This window comes from Scyliorhinus torazame, chromosome 11 (assembly GCF_047496885.1).
Source record: "Scyliorhinus torazame isolate Kashiwa2021f chromosome 11, sScyTor2.1, whole genome shotgun sequence".
In the NCBI taxonomy this organism is placed as follows: Eukaryota; Metazoa; Chordata; class Chondrichthyes; order Carcharhiniformes; family Scyliorhinidae; genus Scyliorhinus; species Scyliorhinus torazame.
The window spans coordinates 50,400,025-50,422,104 of record NC_092717.1 but is presented as its reverse complement, the minus strand read 5'-3'; the positions used below and the strand labels follow the sequence as shown (position 1 = coordinate 50,422,104).

General features: G+C 42.7%; 1 protein-coding gene and 1 pseudogene across 2 annotated transcripts in view; one reads left to right on the top strand and one right to left on the bottom strand.

Annotated features, from left to right (window-relative positions):
- ralaa (v-ral simian leukemia viral oncogene homolog Aa (ras related)) overlaps nucleotides 1-22,080 on the bottom strand; it is a 100,035-nt gene that overhangs the window by 40,468 nt on the left and 37,487 nt on the right. For both annotated transcript variants that reach the window (XM_072467233.1, XM_072467234.1), the window contains exon 2: nucleotides 7,291-7,460. In XM_072467233.1, coding sequence (XP_072323334.1) covers nucleotides 7,291-7,404 — 114 coding nt within the window. In that variant the 5' untranslated portion in view covers nucleotides 7,405-7,460. The remainder of the gene's footprint in view (nucleotides 1-7,290; nucleotides 7,461-22,080) is intronic.
- LOC140385273 (large ribosomal subunit protein uL11-like) lies at nucleotides 11,568-12,205 on the top strand (annotated as a pseudogene).

Below are 22,080 nucleotides of genomic sequence, written 5' to 3'. Positions count from 1 at the left end.
CCTCCAAATCATTTATCTATACTACGAACAGCAAAGGTCCCAGCACTGATCCCTGCGGAACACCACTAGTCACAGCCCTCCAATCAGAAAAGCACCCTTCCATTGCTACGTTTTGCCTTCTATGACCTAGCCAGTTCAGTCTCCATCTTGCCAGCTCACTTCTGATCCCATGTGACCACCTTTTGTACCAGACTGCCATGAGGGACCTTGTACTATACAAACTCCAGACAGCTTTGAAACCTATGGTTTTTGATCAACAGTGCTAGCATAATGTAAGCATTATTTTAAACAGTTACCAAACAAAAAGCTTTAAAAGAAAAGGTTTACAAATAGAAAACCAGAAGTCAGGCACCTAACCCATTGTATTACAGAAATCAATCCAGACCTCAATGAAATTTCCACTCCTTTCCAGCTGTACAAGGTCGATTTGGCTGTAGATGAGGATGATAGTACATATTCAGATGGACAAGCCAGATCTGGTAGTGGACAACCAGGCCAGCTGCATCAAGGCTGTGTCTCAAAGTTGAGGACACAAGGGGAACAATCAAGAAGAACTACTAGCAGACCAGTAGTTATCTGGAGAGCAGATGACTAAAAACAAGTGTGAGTTAAGTAAGGTGACTGAGGCAGATAGCAAACCAGAAGTAGTTGGGAAGAGTGCCAGAGAAGAAGCCAACCAGTCACTTTTATCCCAGGGAGAAACATTAAAAAGGATTGGGGTGAAAAATAACCATGGATGCAAAAAGAAAATGGTCAAAACTGCGCGAAGCATATTTTTGGGACAACAAAGATCCTGTGAAAGATCTCGGTGAAGCAGGATGTCACGGGTATGGATTATGTGCAGGACAAGATTGAGTGAGGACAAAATCATTTCAAGTAGAAGGAGGGTTCAACAGGAATTTACTTGGTGTGGGGAGGAAAGAAGATGTTTTAAAAAGATAGAGGTTTAGGTCGAGGATTTGTGGTCAAAAGGAAGACATGGAGAATCTAGTATGGGGTGGGGGCAGGCAAGAGGAAAGAGAAGAGATGGTAGTTTAGAAGGCAAAAAAAATACATATTAGCAAGTACATACAGTAGTACCAGCCTCTCCAACCCCTCAGGCCTGATCCCCCAATTGCCATGGTTATGGCTGATCTACTTGAAGTGGGTGGAAGAGGCACTGTCACAGGATAACATATTCCAGGAGTTACTCAAGTGAACTTTCTTGGAACTGCTTCTAATGCAATTATGCCCTTTAAGGGTAGTAAAACTGTACACCATGCCAGATGTGATCTCACCAATGCCCTGTACACTGTAGGAAAACCTAGTCTACTTTTATATTACATTCACCTTTCTAATCACTTGCATACTAACTTTGTTTCCTGTACCATGGCACGTAGATCCCTCTGTATTGAAGAGTTCTGCAAACACTCGCAATTTAAATAGTATACTGATTTCCTATTCTTCCTCCCAAAGTGGACAAGTTGACAATTTCCCACTTAATACACCATTTGTCAAATTTTTGCCCACTCTTCACCCAAAGTCCCTTTACAGACACCTCCTTCACAACTTAACTCATCTCATCAGCAAATTCAGCAACCAAACATTTGGTCTCGTCATTCAAGTCATGGACATAAATGTCATTAGTTGAGACCCCAGCATTGATCCATGACAGTTCCAGCTTGCCAACTTGAAAATAACCTATTTGGCCATACTCTGCTCGTTAGCTAAATGATCCTCCATCTGTGCTATTATCCCCTACATCATTAGCTCTTATTTTATGTAGCAACCTTTGTGGACAATACCAAATTCCTTCCAGAAATCCAAATACACCACATTTACAGTTTTGAGTTTATCCACATTGCTCATCACTTCCTCAAAATAACTCAGATTCGTCAAACATGTTAGGCCTTTCACAAAAGTCATGGCGACTCTTCTCGATCTCAATGTGATTTTCTAATGATCAAATCTTCTGTTGGTGACATGCAAGTGCAGGTCGCACATTGGGTGGCTCCTGCTAGAGCTTTTGATTGTTGGCCCTTTTCACCCAGTTTTGGGGGAAATTTTATATGAATGGTCTCCAGTAAAGTTGTGGTAATAGATGTCGAAAATTCAACGAAGAATACAGGACGAAACGGGACGAGCACTAGTCCGCCTGAGAGCTTGTTGTTCGGTGAGGAATGCTGTGGAAGGAAAGATGGCAGGAGCAAGCTCGCCAGGTGGGGCTGCGACCATTATAGTGGACATGCTGGCAAGGTGATGCTGGAGTTTGAGTGGCAGTTTACCAAGCATCGAGCGGCATGAAAAGGAGATGATGGGAACGCTCGGTGGATGATATGTTGGCCCGATAAAGGAGACTCTTGGAAAGATGTCAACGGCAGTGAGGGTGCAGGGAGAGGTGTTCAAGTGGGTGGAAGAGGCACTATCACAACAGCAACCAGCTAGTCTCAATGGGAGACGAGCTGCAGAAGGTGGAGGACCTTACGAGCAGGTCACTGCGGCAGAATCTTCGGATCTTGGGTCTGCCCGAGGAGTCGGAGGACCTTTTAGAGATGTTTGCCAACTTGTGGAGGAAGGAGGCGAACACTTGCCTCTGTAATGGATAGGGTTCATCGGTCGTTCCGCCTGAAGCAAAAGGCGAATGATCCACCAAGAATGGGGTGGAAAAGAGTGGAGGGTGTTGACAACGTTTGTGAAGGAGATTGGTGGTTTGGGAGGGGGGGGTGGGGGGTGGACTCCCCACCCCTTTGTTTTTGCTAGTGATAATGCATACTCTAGGATTGATTTAGGAGGTCGTTGTTGTCGGGGGTGAGGAACACGGAATACTTGGCGACTGCCATATCGGATCATGTCTGCATTTGGTGGATGTGGTCCTGGAGAGGCCTGCAGAGAGGTCAGCTTGGACGTTAGATGTGGGGCTGCTTGCGGATCTGAGTTTTTGTGGGAGGATGGCAAAGGCGATTGACAATTATGTGGGGTTTAATAAGAACGCGGTCTCACCATCAGTGGTTTGGGAGGCGCCAAAGACAGTGGTAAGGGACGAGATCATCTCGTGCAATGCGCAGGAGAATAGGGAAGACGCTGGTGGATAAAATCTTGGAGGGTGATGGGAAATATGCAGAGGATCCCACGCTGGAACTTTTGGTAGAGAGAAACGGCAGATGCAGTTTGTCTACAGGGAAAGCGGTTGAGGTGGGCAAAGGGTGTTGGGTACGAGTACGGGGAGAAGGCCAGTCACTTTCTGGCAGGACAGCTTTGCTGGCAGGCAGCCTGATCAGAGATTATTCAGATCTGGTGGTGGTGCTGGAGCAGGTGAACAGAGCATTTGAAGAGTTTGTTAAGAGGTTGTTTTGGTTGGAGCCTCTGGAAAGGAGGCAGACAGGAGGTGGGGGGGCTGGAGTGCCCCAGATGAAAGGAGGAGGAGAAGGTAGGGTTGGAGGAACCAATGGGGTTCAAGGAGGTTCGGTCGGCGACACCGAAGATGTAAACGGGTAAACCAACGAGTCTAGATGGGTTCCTGGTGGAATTCTATAAGATGATTTTGGTGCCGCTGTTGATGTTTGCGGATGCGGTGGCTAAAGGGATGCTCCTTGAGACGATGGGTTAGGCATCTATTTTGCTGTTAAAAAAGAATAAGGACCTGGTGGAATGTGGGTCAGCCTATCTCGGTTGAATGTGAATGCCAAGATTCTTGTCAAAGTGTTGCCGTTTAGGTTGGAGGAGTGCCTTCCGCAGATGATTGGAGAGGATCAGACAGGGTTTATAAAGGTGTGCGTGTACCTGGGGGTGCAGATGGCTCGGGACTGGGCCCAGTACACAAATTGAATTTTACGAGCCTGGTGTAAGGTTAAGGCAGATTAAGGTGGGACAGCTGGGGGTGACGTCGGAGGAAGGGTTGTAGTGTGAGGTGTTGCGGATGGTGAATGCCTCAATCGCGTGCGAGAAGCTGGGGTTAATACAGTTAAAGGTGGTGCACATAAGGTGGATGGCGTGTGTATAGCTGGAGAAATTGAGTCATTTTTCAGGACCATGTCGCCGATTTTGCACTTGGATTGGGAGGGTCATGTGTGGGGTGTTGAACTTTCCGGAAGTGCAGACGAGAGCGGGAGAAGTTTTAGGCTTTGCCTCACTGATTGCTTGCAGGCAGGTCCCGTTGGGGTGGAAGTCAACCTGTATTTGGAGAAGGTCAAGTTTACCTTGAGGGGGGGCGGGGGGGCTGATTGAGGGGTTCCACAACAGGGTCTGTTTATTCTTCACTTTTAAAGAGTTTGTTACCATCAGCTACTAGGGGGACGGGAAGAGAAAGAGAGAATGCATCTATCAGTGCAGTAGCCACTCCTTTTACAACCAGGGGCTGTTTAGCACAGGGCTAAGTTGCTGGCTTTGAAAGCAGACCAAGGCAGGCCAGCAGCACGGTTCAATTCCCGTACCAGCCTCCCCAAACAGGCACCGGAATGTGGCGACTAGGGGCTTTTCACAGTAACTTCATTTGAAGCCTACTTGTGACAATAAGCAATTTTCATTTCATTTCAGAGGGCAAAGTGCATCAGTTCCTTGGGGCTCGTCAACTTTTAGTTCTAAAGCTTCTCTCGCAATACTCTTGCCCTGGTGATTGTAATAGTTTGTTCCTCCTTCTCATTTACAAATATTTCAGGGAATGTTTTGAGTCTTCTACAATGGATATAGAAAATATATTCGATGTCTCCACCAGTTCCTTTTTTTCCACTAATACGCCAGACACTCCTGCTGACCAATTTTATTGTAAATACTTGCAGAAACTTTTCATATGTCTAGATACCTTGCTCCCACACTAATTGCTCCATCATTATTTGACATTTTGCTATTTAAAAAAAAATAATAATAATTCTTCTGACCTACCATTATTCTTTGCATTAACTTTTTCTTTCAATCTGACACAATCTTTTACGCCATGGGTGTTGCATTCTTTTACACTGGAATGAATCTCTGCAGAACGTTACAACATACTTATTTTAATATCTGCCACTGCATCATTTCTGACCTACCCCTTAGTGAATTTCCCAATTAACTTTATTTCCAGGCATGTCTCCATAACCTTGTAATTGCCTTTATTTAAGTTTAACACACTATTCTTAGACCCACTCTTCCTCAACCAATACAAAATGTAATCATGTTGTTATCACTGATGTCTGGAGGCACCTTTATAAGAGGTTATCAATTAATCATGTTTGATCAGACATCATCAGGTCTAGAATGGCCTGTTCTCCAGTTGACTCTAGAACTGCTGACTCCAGGAAATTCTCGAATGCATAGGAATTAATCTTCCAGGCTACCATTGCCAATCAGAGTTGTCCAACCTATTAAATGAAAGCCACCCATGATTGTTGCTGTGCCTTTTGTTACAAGCCCGCATTATTTCTTCCTGTATATCAGGTCTTAAAATGTAGTTACTGTTGGGCGCCTAAACCACACCTACAAGTCAATTCTTACTGTAGCTATTCCACATCTTTTTCTTATAAATTACCTTCACCTGTCACTGATGACCTCAGGTAACAAAGCATTCATGTAAAGATTGAACTAGGAAAATAGGAAGATTGACAGGATTAGCATGGAGATCATGCAATGAACCGCTCAAACATGTTGGGACAGCAAAGAACAAGGAGATGGGGAATTAAACAGATGGCATAGCTATGTGGGCCAGTGAGTGGCACGTCCTACAATGGGCTGTAACAGGGAAATATCATAAGCAAACAACAAAGAAATCAATACTAGTTTGACATTGAAACACCCCACTAGCTAACGATGAATGAATAGCTGGGACTGGAAACATCCAAGTTGAAATTCCTCCATGACAGTTTTAGAATTCAGTTTAAAAAGTTGAAATAAAAAGTTGATATCATTGTGACCATGAAGTTGTTGGACTGCTACAAAAGCCCAATTAGCTTGCTAAATATCCTATACGAAAATAAATCTGTCAACCGGTGCGCTCTGTTCCCTAATCAATGTGGTTGATTCTTAACTGCATTCTTAAGTGACATAGCAAGACACTGATTTACATCAAACCGCTACCAAGAATAACAAAAACAGTTTTGAAAACACCTTCATCCAATGTGGTTCCTGTTGTCTTTTGTAACAGATTGAAATGTTCAAGCAGGCTCGCCAACACTCTCTCAGGCAACGTGCAATCAATCCAGCCTTGCCCGCAACACCCCTATCCCAAGAATGATACGATAGTAGATTGAAATAGGAGACTGAATTATATTTAGGTACTCAAATCTACATTTTGTAAATCACACGGATGTAATTACTCCACAATATGAAATTTTCAAATGCACTGCAATGTGTCATTACCTGCATTGCATTTCCCATCTAGTAGGCAGACAGGCTTTAAAAAAAAAAAAGGTAAATCCCTGTAATTCTATTTCCGATTAAAGGACAATTGGGTATGTGTTACCCTGTGTAGTAAAAGTCAAATTTTATTCTGGCAGTTGGGCTCTTTTAAAATGTTTCCTGGTTTCTAATGTGATTAATGTAGGAACTTCAAATATGCTGTATTTGGTGCAGTGAGGGTCAATGGTCTGGATTAATATGTGACTGCTGTAGTAATGTTTTTCAAAATTCCGGTTTGATAGATAGCCAAGCTTTGTGGCTACAAGAGGTGCAATTAAAGCATCGTAAAAGATCATGATCATTCCAATCATGTATATTGTTTGCCTGATGTTGGGCTAATGGAATTTTATTTATATAAACAAGATTCCCTGGGGAATAGATAATTAGAGCCATTGTGCTTAGCCCTAGTAAAATGCTATAGTTAATCGTAGTAGTCAGGGGCTGAGGCAGTCAGCTGTTGGATTCAGTTTCTACTTGGAGGTGAACAGATCAGCAGCTTCTCTCAAAAGGGTTTAAAGATTTGACTGTGAACAGAACAGCAGTTTCTCAAAAGGCTGGCAGGTTAAACAGTAGTCTGACAGACAAACAGATGCAGGCTGTTTCCTGGCCAGATTTCTCTCTATCTCCAATCAGTTTTTTTTAAAAGGAACTCTTTTCAGTGTACAGCAGGTAACCATGTTTTCTCTAATGCTATTTAAATTTGGATTTTGACCAGAGATGGGTTTAACTTGAGCGGAGATTAAAAGATAGTAGCTAGGAGGTAAAATGTTTCATTTCAACGTTTAACTGGTAATTGTAAGCTATTTTCTTTCATGATGTTAAGGTTAGCTAATGAAATACAGCCTCAGACATTTATTGCAGAACGCAAGTCCTCAGATTGAGAAATCTGCAAAATTCCTATAGCCGGTTATGATAGAAAACATATTTGACAAACATTCTTACCTCATCATACATGAATTGTAGCGTTAAGGCAGATTTCCCCACACCACCACTTCCAACCATAATTACTTTGTGGAGAGCCAAAGAATTCTGGCCTTTTGTCTTGTTTGCTGCCATTTTGTGATTAGAGGTGTTACCACCAAAACCGAAAAGGGTTGATAACAATTTTCCACCTAAAACAGGAATCAAGAACAAACTTAGAACATAGTGGGCACATGTACAGCATTAAAATGTTCTTCACTCAAATGTAATTATGATTGAAATTGGAAAAAAAAAAAAAATCTATGGAATCATTTAACAATTGGAAACCGGGGTAGAGGAACAAACTGCATCTTCGATGAGTGCCTTGATGACAACTTCCATCCATTTTTCAACTCAAGCCATCTCAGGAAAAAGATCAGGACTAAGCACTGATATTCAAATCCATCCCCAAAAACATGGAAGCTATTTCTTACAACAGGAAAGATTTGTACTTGCATTTCAATATCTTGGGCGAGTCTACAGGGTCATGTATAAACAGCTTGAAAAACACACATCCAGGCCTTGGTGATGAATGAAATCGCAGCTCAAAATTCAGGTAACATCATGAAAATCTGTAACAGTCATTCCACATGCCTACCTTTATTAATTGCTGTGCTCTTATGATATGCATTTCTTCTTAATCTTCCAAGAGTTCCTTTTGGGCCTTGCTGGGCCATACTCACTTTGATTCTGATCACACAGTAAAACTAAAACACGTGTCACAACCACTTAAAAGGGAGTTTCCTTAAAGGGGTCCTTGAGTTAAGAATGTGTGCAAGTAGAGCTGTGCGAGCGGTAACTCCTTTCAATTTACAAGTGGTTCAATTTGAAAATAACCCAGCAGAAAAGCTTTTGTTGCAAACAAGGTTAGTTTGTGTAAAAAAAGTGACTGCTAAGAGTTATTTAGGTAAAAGTGATAAAGATGTAAACTCCTTCTTTCCAAAGTGTGTGAGGCTGCAACTTCGGTTGAGCAGCTGTAATGACTGAGGTTTCAGATGGACAAGGTTTTTGTGAGAAAGCAGTTTTCCATTCTTCACTAATTCTGTCATTAAAGCATTTGCGATTGCTGGGACTCTTCAGCAGAATATCAGTCTATTGGACTTCCTCTTTCCTCCCTTGGCAGAGAACCCTTTCTGAAGTTGTTTCCCCAGAGCTCTTCCCTGGACTACGGTGACTTTATTGGTTATTTGCAGCATGGAGCACACAAAAATACAGGCAAATCCCATTTTATGTTGTAAAAAAAGGTACCAAAAAGGCTGGCTTTACAGAATGAAAGTGATTGGGTTGTAAACTGACATTTGGCACTGGCTCATTCCCTCAACCATGTGAATTAACACTTCCCGGCACAACAAGTTGTGGAGGAAAGCAAAGAGCGGACTTCCCAAGGAGCAACTTCACTTTTAACAAGGGTGATCCCAGAAAAGTACTCCAAGATCTCTTGAGGTGAGTGATTAAAGACAAAGACCAGGACAAATTGAAGAATTATAAATCTACCTGAGGAAGCACTAGGCTGGTAAATTTAAACAGATCTCCATCTCTCCCGTAAACAATAAAAAAAGTACATGTAACTGAAAAGGGAGGAGATTGGATCGGAGAATAAAATGAAGACTCAATGTCACTGGCTATAGTATCCATGTCCTGCACAGCTGCTGCCTCCAGGACCCAGGAATGGCCATCTCAGAATGGTACTGCTGAGAGCCATAACTGACACCTCCCAGCTTTTTCTTCAGTGATCCATCTGGATCTGCCACCCATCACCCCAGTTCATCCCTGGCATTCTCCAGATTTTCTGAAGTGATGAAGCCAAAGCTGCAGGATGCCACAGGTATGGTTCGCAGTAAGACAGCTATTCCCAGGGCCAGGGAGGCAGCAGCTTCAGAGGACACAGCTCCAATAACCAGTGACATTGAGTCATGGGGTCTTGTTTGGAGATTTACCCTCCTCGCTTTCAGTTACATGTACTTTACTGTTTCAGGGAGAGATGGAGCTCCATTAATTTCCCAGCCTAATGATGTCCCAGCTAGATTATAGTTTGCCAATTTGTCCCTGTCCATGTACCAGAGGGAGGCACCAGAGGGTGGCTTGCAACTGCTGAACCATCCAGGGTGAATAGTACCGGTATTAAGCAAAATCCTTTTTTAACAGAGTAAATCCAGCCCCGGTCCATTCCATAAAAATAGGATAAGTCTGTAGCTGTTCCCATACATAGCATTCAAATATGGTCGCAGTTCCAAACTGTTGAATCATGCTTCCATGTTAGTCATTGGATCAGTCCCATCCATTGTCTTTTTAGCCATTTTAAATGTCTCAAAGTCACTAACTTGCAGCATCGTAGCACAGTGGTTAGCACTGTTGCTTCACAGCACCAGGGTTCCAGCTTGGGTCACTGTCTGTGCGGAGTCTGCACATTCTCCCCATGTCTGCATGGATTTCCTCCGGGAGCTCCGGTTTCCTCCTCCAAGTCCCGAAAGATGTGCTGTTAGGTAATTTGGACATTCTAAATTCTCCGTGTACCCGAACAGGTGCCAGAATATGGCGACTGCGGGATTTTCACAGTAACTTCATTGCAGTGTTAATGTAGGCCTACTTGTGACAAGATTATATTATTATAACTTGAGTAGGCCCCATTCTCCCAGTTTGAGATAGGAAAGAGCTGTTTGCACCTCCAGGAAAGCCACAATGAGTTTCTGTTTACTCTTGTGGAAGTGAGGATTTAATTTCAAATTTCTTCATGAATCTGAACATGAACCATTTGGAGCTAAAGTTTGACCACACAGGGCCAGGCAACTGGCAGCCATCTCTAGGGTCCCTTGTGTCCATTCAAAAGGAAGATTTAAAAAAAAAAAACTAAGATCTACAATATCAGAACTACACATTTGCAATAATAAAGGTGTTACAAAAAGTGTCCAAGTAAAACTACTAAGAAAACGAGGACTAAATCTAGCCAGCGAAATTATCCCACATACAGCCCTCCTACCTAGATACCCGAGGCAGCATTACAATCGGGTTCTGCGACCGAGATGAAACTGTTGCATAATAGATTGAGAAATCCTATATATAGGTGACGAAACAATGTGGGCTGAAATTCACCTCAAAACAAATCTCTTATGCTTTGTATATAGTTGAAAAACTAGAATATTCAATGGCTAAAGTGCAACAGCTTCCAAAACAAAGTTGTGCAGATGTGCAATTAAGCAGGGCTCAAGCTGGAGATGACATCTGCTTGAATCAAAAATTTAATGAGGACTCTGGTAACTACAGTACAGGTTAAAACCAGCAGTTCAACACAAATAGTAGCTACTAACTGCATTAGTGCAAGAACTCTGCTACCCAATATTTGATTAATTCCTTGAAGAAATCGCCACATTGGTAGCTTTGACAGACAAAATAAATGAAAACCAGATTAATACAACTATATTTATTCAATAGTGAAACCAAAAACAATCTTCACCCCACTTGTCTGGACTGAATTTAACGGTGTTCACAAGATCACAAGAGTATAGATGTTTGCTGATGATCACACAATGTTCAGCAGTCTGCGACTCCGCAGATATTGAAGCAGTCCATGGCGAAATGCAGCAAGACCTGGACAACTCAGCCATAGGTTGATAGGCAAGTAACATTCCCACCAAGTCCCAAGCAATGACAAATCTCCAACCCCCCCCCCCCAAATGATATTCAGTGGCATTCCCATCACCCTACGAACATCCTGTGAGTTACCATCGACCAGAAACTGAACTGAACCAGCCATGTACACGCTGTGGCTCCAAGAACAGATCAAAAGCTATGAATTCTGAGTGTAACCACTTCCCGACTCCCCAAACCCTGTTCACCATCTGCAAAAGTAGAAGGCAGGATGAGATGGAATACTCTCCACTTGCAGCTCCAACACTCCAAGAAGCTTGATACCATCCAGGACAAAGTAGCTCACTTGATTGGTAGCCACCACCACCTCAAAACATCCATCCTTTTACTAATGACACACAGTGGCAGCAATGTACACACCGACAAGATCACTGCGGCAATTCACCAAGGGTCCTTTGACAACACCTTCCAGATTCACAATTTCTACTACCCAGAAGGATAAGGGCAGCAGATGCATGGGAACACCAGGGTCTACCTGCAAGCTCCCCTCCAACTCACACCATCCTAGCTTGAATTTCTTTCACTGTTCCTGGGTGAAATCCTAGTACTCTTCTCCAACAGCACTGAGTGCACCTACCATGTAGATTGTAGTAATTCAAGACAGTGACTCACGCTTCCTGCGCCAGTCAGCGAAGGTGCAACTTCTGCTTGGTCGTCCCGAATCAGGGTTCATCCGACACCGAAACCGCTCGCCGGTGCAGTAAACGCCGCCAGGATGCCTCCTAAATTCGACCCCAACAAAATTAAAATCGTATACCTCCGATGCACTGGGGGTGAAGTTGGTGCTACCTCATCTCTGGCCCCCAAGATTGGCCCACTGGGTCTGTCTCCCAAGGTAGGAAGGAGATGACATTGCCAAGGCTACAGGTGACTGGAAAGGTCTGCGAATCACGATCAAGCTGACTATTCAGAACCAACAGGCGCAGATTGAGGTTGTTCCATCCGCTTCTGCTCTCATCATCAAGGCCCTGAAGGAACCACCCCGTGACAAAAAAAGCAAAAGAACATTAAACACACTGGCAGCATCACCTTTGATGAGGTGGCTAGTATTGCTCGACAGATGAGGCACCGTTCTCTGGCCAGGGAACTTTCAGGAACAGTGAAGGAAATCCTTGGAACTGCTCAGTCCATTGGTTGCAACATTGATGGCAAACACCCCCACAGTATGATTGAGGATATCAACCAGGGCAAGCTCGAGTGTCCTTCTGAATGAAGTGGAGGTGCAATAAAACTAATTACCAAATAAAGTTTTTTTAAAAATGAAAAAAAAAGACAGTGACTCACGAACTTCAAGGGTAATAAAAATGCTGGCTTACCAAGCAAAACCCATGTCCCATGAAAGAATAAAATAAATGTACAACTATAGTTTTATCAAGAGGTTCTCATTATTAATCCAATTTTCTGCAAATAACTAATAAAGTCGCCGTAGTCCCAGATGGCCATAGGCCGCTTTCTCCTTTGAGGAGAGCTGACTGGTGGCGATTTAGCCCGAAGGTCACCACACTTCAAAGAGAGGTTGAGAAGGCGGGGCCTTCATGAATAACCTCAGCCGGTATTTACATAGATGATAGGAGCAGGAGGCGGCCTTTTGGCCCTTCGAGCCTGCTCTGCCATGATCATGGCTGATCATCCAACTCAATAGCCTTATCCTGCTTTCTCCCCATAACCTTGGATTCTATTCAAGATATAGCAATTGGGGTGAATATGTTCAATGTTTTAGCATCCTGGCCTCACTCTGCATCACCGAACCAGCTGTCCAGCCAACTGAGCTAAACTGACAATCGTATCAGATGCAGTACATTTTCTTCTATTTGTCTGTTGACAGGTCTCCTGTTTTACATCAACGATTCTATACAGCATTTCCCCTCCCTCATGATCAATTAAATAAAACCTCAAGCTTTGAAAGTGGAAAGTAAATTACCGTTTCAGCATCTTAATCCGATATTATTAGTCATCAAGGAATTGGAAAATCTGATTAGAGTCTAAGATAGTTAACCAAACAACAAGGAGGGAAATGGAGACTTTATGTGTGAACTATTCCATAGCCAAGTGCTTGGGTGCATGCGACCCAACTTACTTCCAGCTGAATTAAGTATTATTTCTGAGCTCAAGGTTTTCAAAAGGGAATCTAAAGGACCCACTGAAACTGAACACATTGATGAAGTGGGTAAAACAGAGGGCGGGATGAAGTTCAGTCGAACGTTGTGTCCCGAAAAGATCAAATTACTTGGCTAACTACATTTGAATGGACTGATCGGGTGTGGTACGAGGGCTTTTGTGATACAATGAAGAATTTGTTTGAAATTTATGGCGGCATTGTCCACTCTGGTTATTGTGGCTAGTAATGGGTTAATTAAGTTTCATGCAAACTGCAACATTACAGTGACGACATTTAAAAATCATTGTTATTTGGCTGCAAAGCACTTTGGGATGCCCTGCCGTCATAAAGCGAGTAGCATGCAATTTAGTTGCATTTATTTGTGCTGCGCACTTACTGTACTGTGGATGCAGCGTTAGTGCCCGTGATGTCACTGAAAGCAGAAAACTCTGTTCTGGTCCAATAATTATGTTTCACACTGTTCCACGAGCAACAACGGTCAGCACTTTATTTTCTGTACTTGTTCATGATGCTTTAATGCTCAGCGTACCTGAAACACTCCTCCACCCCCATTTCTTTGGATCTTCACCTATTCCAGCTTTTTACCATTTTAGCTCCAAAACATTCATCTAGGCTGAAATCCATTTGCTACAGTTTTGCTCTTTCACTAAATGTATACCTTCTTGGAATTTTATAATTCCATCTTTGCATCACTAACAAATTTGGATGTACGTTATAAAAATCCCATCATCCAAGTCTAATAAATAGCAAAATGGTTGAGGCCCCAACAGGGACACCACTTGTCACAACATGTCAATACCTGTCCATGATCCTCAAGATCCCTTTCTCAGCCAATTTTTTTAGCCAGGTCAATAATTTGCCTTCACTTCCTTCAGCTAGCAGTTTCACTGGAGAGACCATCAAATGCTTTTGGAAGTCTGACAAAATAATATCCATAGACATTTCTTGGTTTAGACATTCCGGTTCTTTAGTCACCTCTTCAAAACATTAAATCAGGTTCATCAGGTATGATCTACCCTTTAAAAATATATGCTGTCTCTCAAGTCAACTGAAGAGTCTCAAAAAGGATGCTATACAAATGCAAATTCATATCAGGCAAGATGGGCAAATGGCTTCTTTCTGTTCATAGAATCCCTAGTGCAGAAGGTGGCCATTTGGCCCAGAGACTGCATCTATCCTTTTGAATGAGCTACCCATTCACACTCCTCATAGCCTAACTTGCACATCAAGGGGCAATTTAGCATGGCCAATCCACCTAACCCGCACATCACACGAACCTGCCTCCCATCCATTGACTCCATCTACACCTCCCCGCTGCCTGGGGAAGCGGGCAGCATAATCAAAGACCCCTCCCACCCGGCTTACTCACTCTTCCAACTTCTTCCATCAGGCAGGAGATGCAGAAGTCTGACAACATTAACGAACAGACTCAAACAGCTCCTTCCCTGGTGTTACCAGACTCCTAAACGACCCTCTTATGGACTGACCTCATTAACACTACACCCTGTATGCTTCATCCGATGCCAGTGTTTACGTAGTTACATTGTATACCTTGCGTTGCCCTATTATGTATTTTCTTTTATTCCCTTTTCTTCTCATGTACTTAATGATCTGCTCGCAGAAAAATACTTTTCACTGTACCTCGGTATACGTGACAATAAACAAATCCAATCCAATCTTTGGACTGTGGGAGGAAACCAGACGACCCAGGAGGAAACCCACACAGACATGGAGAGAATGTACAAACTTCACACAGACAGTGATCCAAGATTGGAATTGATCCCAGGTCCCCGACGCTGTGAGGCAGCAGTGCTAACCACTGTGCCACCCCATAATGAAACTCCGTTCGGCCCATCGGGTTTGCACGGACCCTCTGAAAGGGTCCTAACCTAGGCCAACTTCCCCCACCCTATCCCTGTAACTCCGACCTAACCCTTGGACAATAAGTGGCAATTTATCATGGCTGCTCCTCCTAATCTTTGGATTGTGGAAGGAAACCAGAGCACCCGGAGGAAACCCACACAGGCACTGGGAGAATGTGCAAGCTCCACTGTTCTGTACAATGCTATGATTCTATAAAATTTGAAGATGATAATAAACTGAGAAATACAGCTAACACGAAATAAAAAGACAATATTAGAAACTTGCAGACTGGTCAGTCATGATGATTTTAGCTCGAAAGAGTCTTGGAACATTAAACATTGAAACGGACTTGAAACATTAAATCAGTTTCTCTCTCCACAGATGCTGCCAGGTCTACAGAGTGTTTCCAACAGTTTGTTTACATTTCGGATTTCCAGCATCCACAGTATCTTGCTTGTTTTAAAGAATGAGGATACAAGTGAACAAATCATTGAAAGCAGTATCACAAGATCAGTAAAGGAATTAAGAATGTTAACAAAGCACCGAGATCTATTGCTCGGTATCAAATTCAGAAGTAGTGGCAAGTTATGTCAAACCGGTTTAAGACCATTGTCAGGCCATACTTCACATGTACTGTACGAGCTTTGGGTGTCCATACTACACAAAGGGAAATAGCAATACTGGAAAATGTGAAAATAAGATTGATACCAGAACGGACAGATTACAGCTATTGGAAAGAATGAACAAGGTGAGGCTTTGATTCTGTAGGAGAAAGGGCTTGAAGACCTCCATCAGATCACTTCTAAAACTATGGGTTGGATAGGGTAGAAAATGTTTCCACTTGTTTAACAATCTGAAACTAGAGTCCTTAAATGCAAGACAGTTACTAACAAATGCAATTGGGAAAAAAGGAGAAATTTCTTTCTGCAGTGGTTAGTGTGTGGAATTTGCTACCACAACCATTGACTGAGGCAAATAACTTAAGATGGATTAGAAGGGATAGAAATGTATGCTAAAGGCGGAGTTGAGGTAGATGGAATGGGAAAATTGGGAGTATAATCACTAGAACAAACTAGTTATGCTGAATGGCCGGCTATATATTCTACGCAATTTCTTCACTCATCATTTCCCATTTAACATTACACAATTTAATTTAAGAGCGTTTTATTTAACAAGACATCCCAAGGTGCTTCACATGAGAATTATAAAACAAAATATGACACCAAGCCGCATTAAGAGATCAGGCAGATGACCGAAAGCTTGGTCAAAAGAGGTATATTTTGAGTGCCTTAAAGGAGGAAAGCAAGATAAAGCAGTAGAGTTTCAGGGAGGGAACTGTTTGGGCCCAGGCAGCTGAAGGTACAGCCACCAATGGAGCAATTAAAATTAGGGATGTTGAAGAAGTCAAAATGAACGAGAATCTAACCATGACATTGCTGAATGAATCACACACTAACATCCTGGGGTTACCATTGACCAGAAACTGAACTAGACCAGCCATACAAATACCTTACCTAAAGAGCAGGTCAGAGATTGGGAATTCTGCAGAGGAATTTATCTCCCGATTCCCCAAAGCCTGTCCACCATTTACAAGGCACAAATCAGTAGTGTGATAGAATACTTCCCACTTGCCTAGATGTGCACAGCTCCAACATTCAAGGAACTAAACATCATCCAGAACAAAGCAGCTTGCTTGATTGGCATCCCACACACCAAATTTAACATCCACTCGCTCCACCACCGACAATGACAGCAGTGTGCACCATCTAAGCGCACGGCAGCAATCTACCAAGTTACGACAAATTACTGCGGATGCTGGAATCTGAAACGAAAGAGAAAATGCTGGAAAATCTCAGGTCTGGCATCTGTAGGGAGAGAAAAGAGCTAATGTTTTGAGTCCGATGACTCTTTGTCAAAGCTAACACAGGAAGTGGGAAATATTTATACGGTGGAATGAGAATGAAAGATGAGTCACAGCCACAGAAACCCAGGGAAACCGGGTGCTAATGGCCACAGAAAGAGTGCTAATGGCAGTCCCTAGAGAACACAAAAGATGTGAATGGTCAAACAGCAGGGAAACTATCAGAGGATGAACTGTAGATATGGGGGAGGGGAAGGGGGAAGCAAAGAGGAGAAAGGTGGATAAGATTTGGGGGGGGGGGGGGGGGAATTAAATACATATAAAGAAAGAAAGGGTAAAAGACAATTAAAATGAAATGGAATGAAAACAAATGGGTCGAGGTGGGGTAGAGCTGATCATCTGAAGCTGTTGAATTTGATGTTCAGGCATGTCGTTCCTCCCGTTTGTGTGGAGCTTCACTGGAACATTGCAGCAGACCAAGAACAGACATGTGGGCATGGGAGCAGAGTCTTTTGTTAAAATGACAAGCAACAGAAAGGTCAGGGTCCTGAGCTGCCAGGCCTGCTGAGATTTTCCAGCATTTCCTCTTTCGTAGCAACTTACCAAGGTTCCTTTGACAGCACCTGCAAACTGTGACCTCTACCAACTAGAAGGACAAGGGCAGAACACCACCTGCAAGTTCCCTTTGACATCACTCACCAGCCTGACTTAGAACTATATCTCTATTCCTTCACTGTTTCTGGTCAAAAACCTGGAAAACTCTCCCGTGCACCACATGGACTACAACGGTTCAAGGCTTCTCACCACCACCTTTGAGGGCAACTATAGATGTTCAATAGGAAGAGGAATTAACTGGTTTAGTCATCTCCAGGTTCAGATTTTAGTACAGAAGACTTTCCCAGAAGAGCCGCTGACATCTCTAATGAAAAGGATCCTTTTACTTGCGAGGTCAGAGGTGGGCAACATGTCTGGAATCTATGGGCGGATCCTATCAGTAGTACGGTCAGTGTATGGAGTGAAAGTGAAGTGAGAGGGGAAGCTGTGGCCTGTAGTGGATGACAGGTGTGAAGTGAGGCCCTTCGCAGGGTAAACGTCACACCCATGTGCGAGAGGCTGGGCTTGATCCAGCTTAAGAAAGTGTTTAGGGCACACCTAACCCCCCCCCCCCCCCCCCCCCATCCAAAATTGAGGTGGACGTTGGTGTGAACAATGTTCTGGGGGCCCAGCCAACCACATGCACATGTTCTGGTCCTGTCTCAAACTTGTGCTTTTTGGTCTCCTCCTTTAGCACCAAATCATTGATTTTCAAAATCGAACTGGAGCCCTGCCCTTGGAATGTCAGACTGACCAGAGCTGCAGACTGGGGCGGGGGTCTCCAATACCACCAAGTGCCACTGCATGCCTAGGGGATGCAGAGAGTTTTCATACCTAAAGAAGGTCAAGTACACCATGAGGTTTCTTCTGGAGATGGCAGTTAATAAAAATTATGCACTCTGAAGCAAATTAAATTACAACTCCAGATGTTTCCTCAAGTCTTACTTAACATTAAAAGATGGATCCATCCCCAAAGCTCAGAGCTCAACAACCAAAAACAGCAAGCTGAAAAATGATCTTACGAATGTAGGAACTTGCTGGTTGACCAGGCAATCTACAAACACTCAGGAGAGCAGGGCCGACCCTTGCTTTCCTTTTCCAGCCCTACAAACCAAATGAAAATCACTGCAACAAGATCAAACATTATTTTCACACTGCCATCATATGTAGTCATTTATGGGTGTTCCAAAGGAGCTCCATAAAAATCACAAATTAATAAATTAAAAATATCAGAGCTATAGGTTAGGATAGATTATATCCAAAGATTTAAAGCATATTTCAAGTAGTATGACTAACCATCTTCCTTTTCAGAGATTTCATTAATGCAGATACCAGGGCTGGTTTAGCACACTGGGCTAAAATCGCTAGCTTTTAAAGCAGACCAAGCAGGCCAGCAGCACGGTTCAATTCCCGTACCAGCCTCCCCGAACAGGCGCCGGAATGTGGCGACTATGGGCTTTTCACAGTAACTTCATTTGAAGCCTACTTGCGACAATAAGTGATTTTCATTTTTTCATTTCATTTCTTTGTGTCCAGCAGCAAGGGTGAAAAAAAGGAATCTTTAGGATGCCAGTGGCAGGTACTTTATATTAAATTTGGAATATATATTTGAAGCCGCAATGGTTTAGAGATTTTAGAAATTACATACAAAATAAGGTTTCAAAAGGAGTGGGACAGCGAGGGAATTCACCCCCATAATGCTATTAGTAGCCTGTGAAAGAAGGCTCATTAGTTCCGCAGTCTGGGCATGAAGAATTGATACCATTGCGGTAGGGAGTGGGAAACAGTTTCGTTTCAATTAAGCAGCAGCAAGTGAGAAGGGGAGGGAGAATCGGAGGAGCTGCTCATCCACTCTCAGGTTCTGTCCATTTCAGCTCCAAGGGCAGGTACCCCCCCTCCAACGCTTGCTGCTTTTCCAGAGACAGAAGCTGTGATTGGAGGAGCAGCAATGGTAGCAAGGAGGTAACTTATCGTTGGAGGAATTATGTTGGACAACAACCCGTTCAACATTTTCCAGGACTGGGATGTCAAGTGAAGCTTTCAACATCCTCTGGGACAGAGCAAGCTTTAAGAAGAAAGGTGACCAGAAATCCAGAAAATAGCCAGGAGCATGTCCAATGGACACAGCTGTACTGAGAACAGGCGCAGTAGTCAGTGGAGAGAAGTATTATGTTTTAATTGTGTGGCGCCATAGGTATGGGTTGGCACTCCAGAGACAATAAGAAAGGAGAAGAAAACCATGCAGATTATTTCATCTTTTATTAATTTACCTAAAGTTTTATATCTGGTCAGTTTGTTTCACTGATGAATCCAATCCTAGCTCATTGGTGCAAATTGCATGAGCCAGGTGTTGACAAATAAAGACATTAATTTGAAAGATAGATCTTAATCCAGCATGGTTAGCATAACATTTTGATCAGATTAACCCTTGGCTTGAGATTGGATGAGCTATATATCATAGCAGAAGTGCCAAACGGAAAGATTCAATCTTGCCTATCTAAAGGAAACTGAAAATAAATTCAAACGTAGGAGGTAATTAATGTTCCTACACGACATTATCTAATAAAAAAAAGGGAATTAAAATCGCAAAAAGATTATTTTCATCTGATGCCGAGTGAACTTTGTCTAATCATGTGCAGCCTAATCTTCCTCTAATAAAGAACTGAAGCTCATCTTGCAGAGAAGCAATAATTAAAGAAAAGGGTGCCTCAAGGGAAGACCAATTCAATGCAGAAGTCTCCAGCAAAGACCTAAATTAATGTGCATCTATGACAACCTGTCTGTACACACTGGAGAAAACTGTTTCTCCGAGATTTAGATAATGGTAAAAGGACCGTCTTATCAAATTTATTTTGCTGCAAAAGAACTTATAGGTGGGAAGCTTTTGGAGAGAACAAAATAATTGGTTACATTTTATTCTTGCTGTACTTTAGGTTTGTATAAAAATACCAAGTGAACAAATCCATGTCAACACTCAAAATGCTCTCATTGAAATGAAGCAATTATGCTGAAATATTTAATTATCTTCATCTAAGCATCTGAAGTTGCACCTCACATCCAGAAGTTGAAAGATCTTCCCCCCCCCCCCCCCTCCCTCCACACACAGTTGGATACCAATTATGAATTAACATTGTTTTAATGATCCTGACCCAGCTTGCCAAAGATAGCTGCAATATTATAATTTCAAAAAGGACCAGGTTTCTGGTCTTTTGGAACTTGTGTTCTGGCACCCAAGAGCGAGTCTGGAATAGCTGCTGGAGCCATTCCAGCTGTTATCCACCACATGGGATTTAGCCTTTTCTCAATTGCAGTACATGTTTTAAGACATCCTCACTGATTCCCAAATCCTTCCAAGGGCAACCCTATCAAAAACAAATATGCAAAGAGCATTTGTAGTACCTTGTTTCAAAGTTCTACCAATAGTTAGCATTTGCAACTAAAGGAAGCTACATTCAAGAATATCTTAGGACATAACAGCTTGTTGCTGCTGAATAATGTTTTAGATGGCAAACTCTCATTTCCAAATACATTGGCGGATTTCAGTATTCAATGATATTTGGTAAGATTCTAATGGAAAAATCAACTTCAATCTCTTCATAAAGATGGAAGTGGTGAGTAGAGAAGGTTAATGAAATCAAATGCTACACAAAAACTATGGCCTCGCCCTTTCTAAATTTAGGACAGCAATATTTTGGATGCAGCCATCCAAGAAGCACTACCAGAACCTGCTCAATCGGGAGTCAACAATATCAGACCAAGTAATTAAGACAATCCCTCCTCAGCCCGAAGGTGATCAAATTTTGGGATTGCTGTCAACACTTTAAAAAAAAAAATGCTAGCCAACAGAATAATAAGGCTCAGGCAACATTCCTGCAGATCCATAAAGCTGGTGGTTATGAACTCCTCGCACAAACTCAAAACTTGGGAGGAGCTACTAACTTCCATCTTCTGAAATGCCATCATTGTTTCACTCTTCAAGAAGGATGATGTTTCAATTTGGGGAAGCTATAGAGACATATCCTTGCTGTTCACTGTTGGGAAGATTTTTAGAAATCATCCTGAACTGCTTCCCACCAGTGAAGGCATTCTTTCAGAGACCCAATGTGGTTTCCGGCCATCCAGGGGAAAATCAAAGGCACCATCTTTGCGTTATTCCAGGCACATTTCTCGGATCTGACGAGCACTAAAGAGCTCTACATGACCTTCATTGATCTGTCAAAGGTCTTTGACTCCATTAACTATGAAGCCTTTTGGAAAGTCCATCAGAGACTTTGTCCAGTGTTATTATCCTGAGGCACCAGCACAACAGTATGACAGCAACTGTTCTTGGTCAGTTGAATGCATGGATTGGAGACTGAGCCCTTTCGTATCTGGAAAATCTACTAAGGCTGTGCGATTGCACCAATATGGTAGCCATCACAAAGGAGAAAGTGCTAGAGAAACTAAGTGGTCTAAAAATTGATAAATCTCCAGGCTCAGACGGGCTACATCCTAGAGTTCTAAAGGAGATAGCTGAAGAAATAGTGGAGGCGTTAGTTATGATCTTTCAAAAGTCAGTGGAGTCAGGGAAAGTCCCAGAGGATTGGAAAATCACTGTTGTAACCCCCCTGTTCAAGAAGGGAACAAGGAAATAGATGGAAAATTATAGGCCAATTAGCCTAACCTCGGTTGTTGGCAAGATTCTAGAATC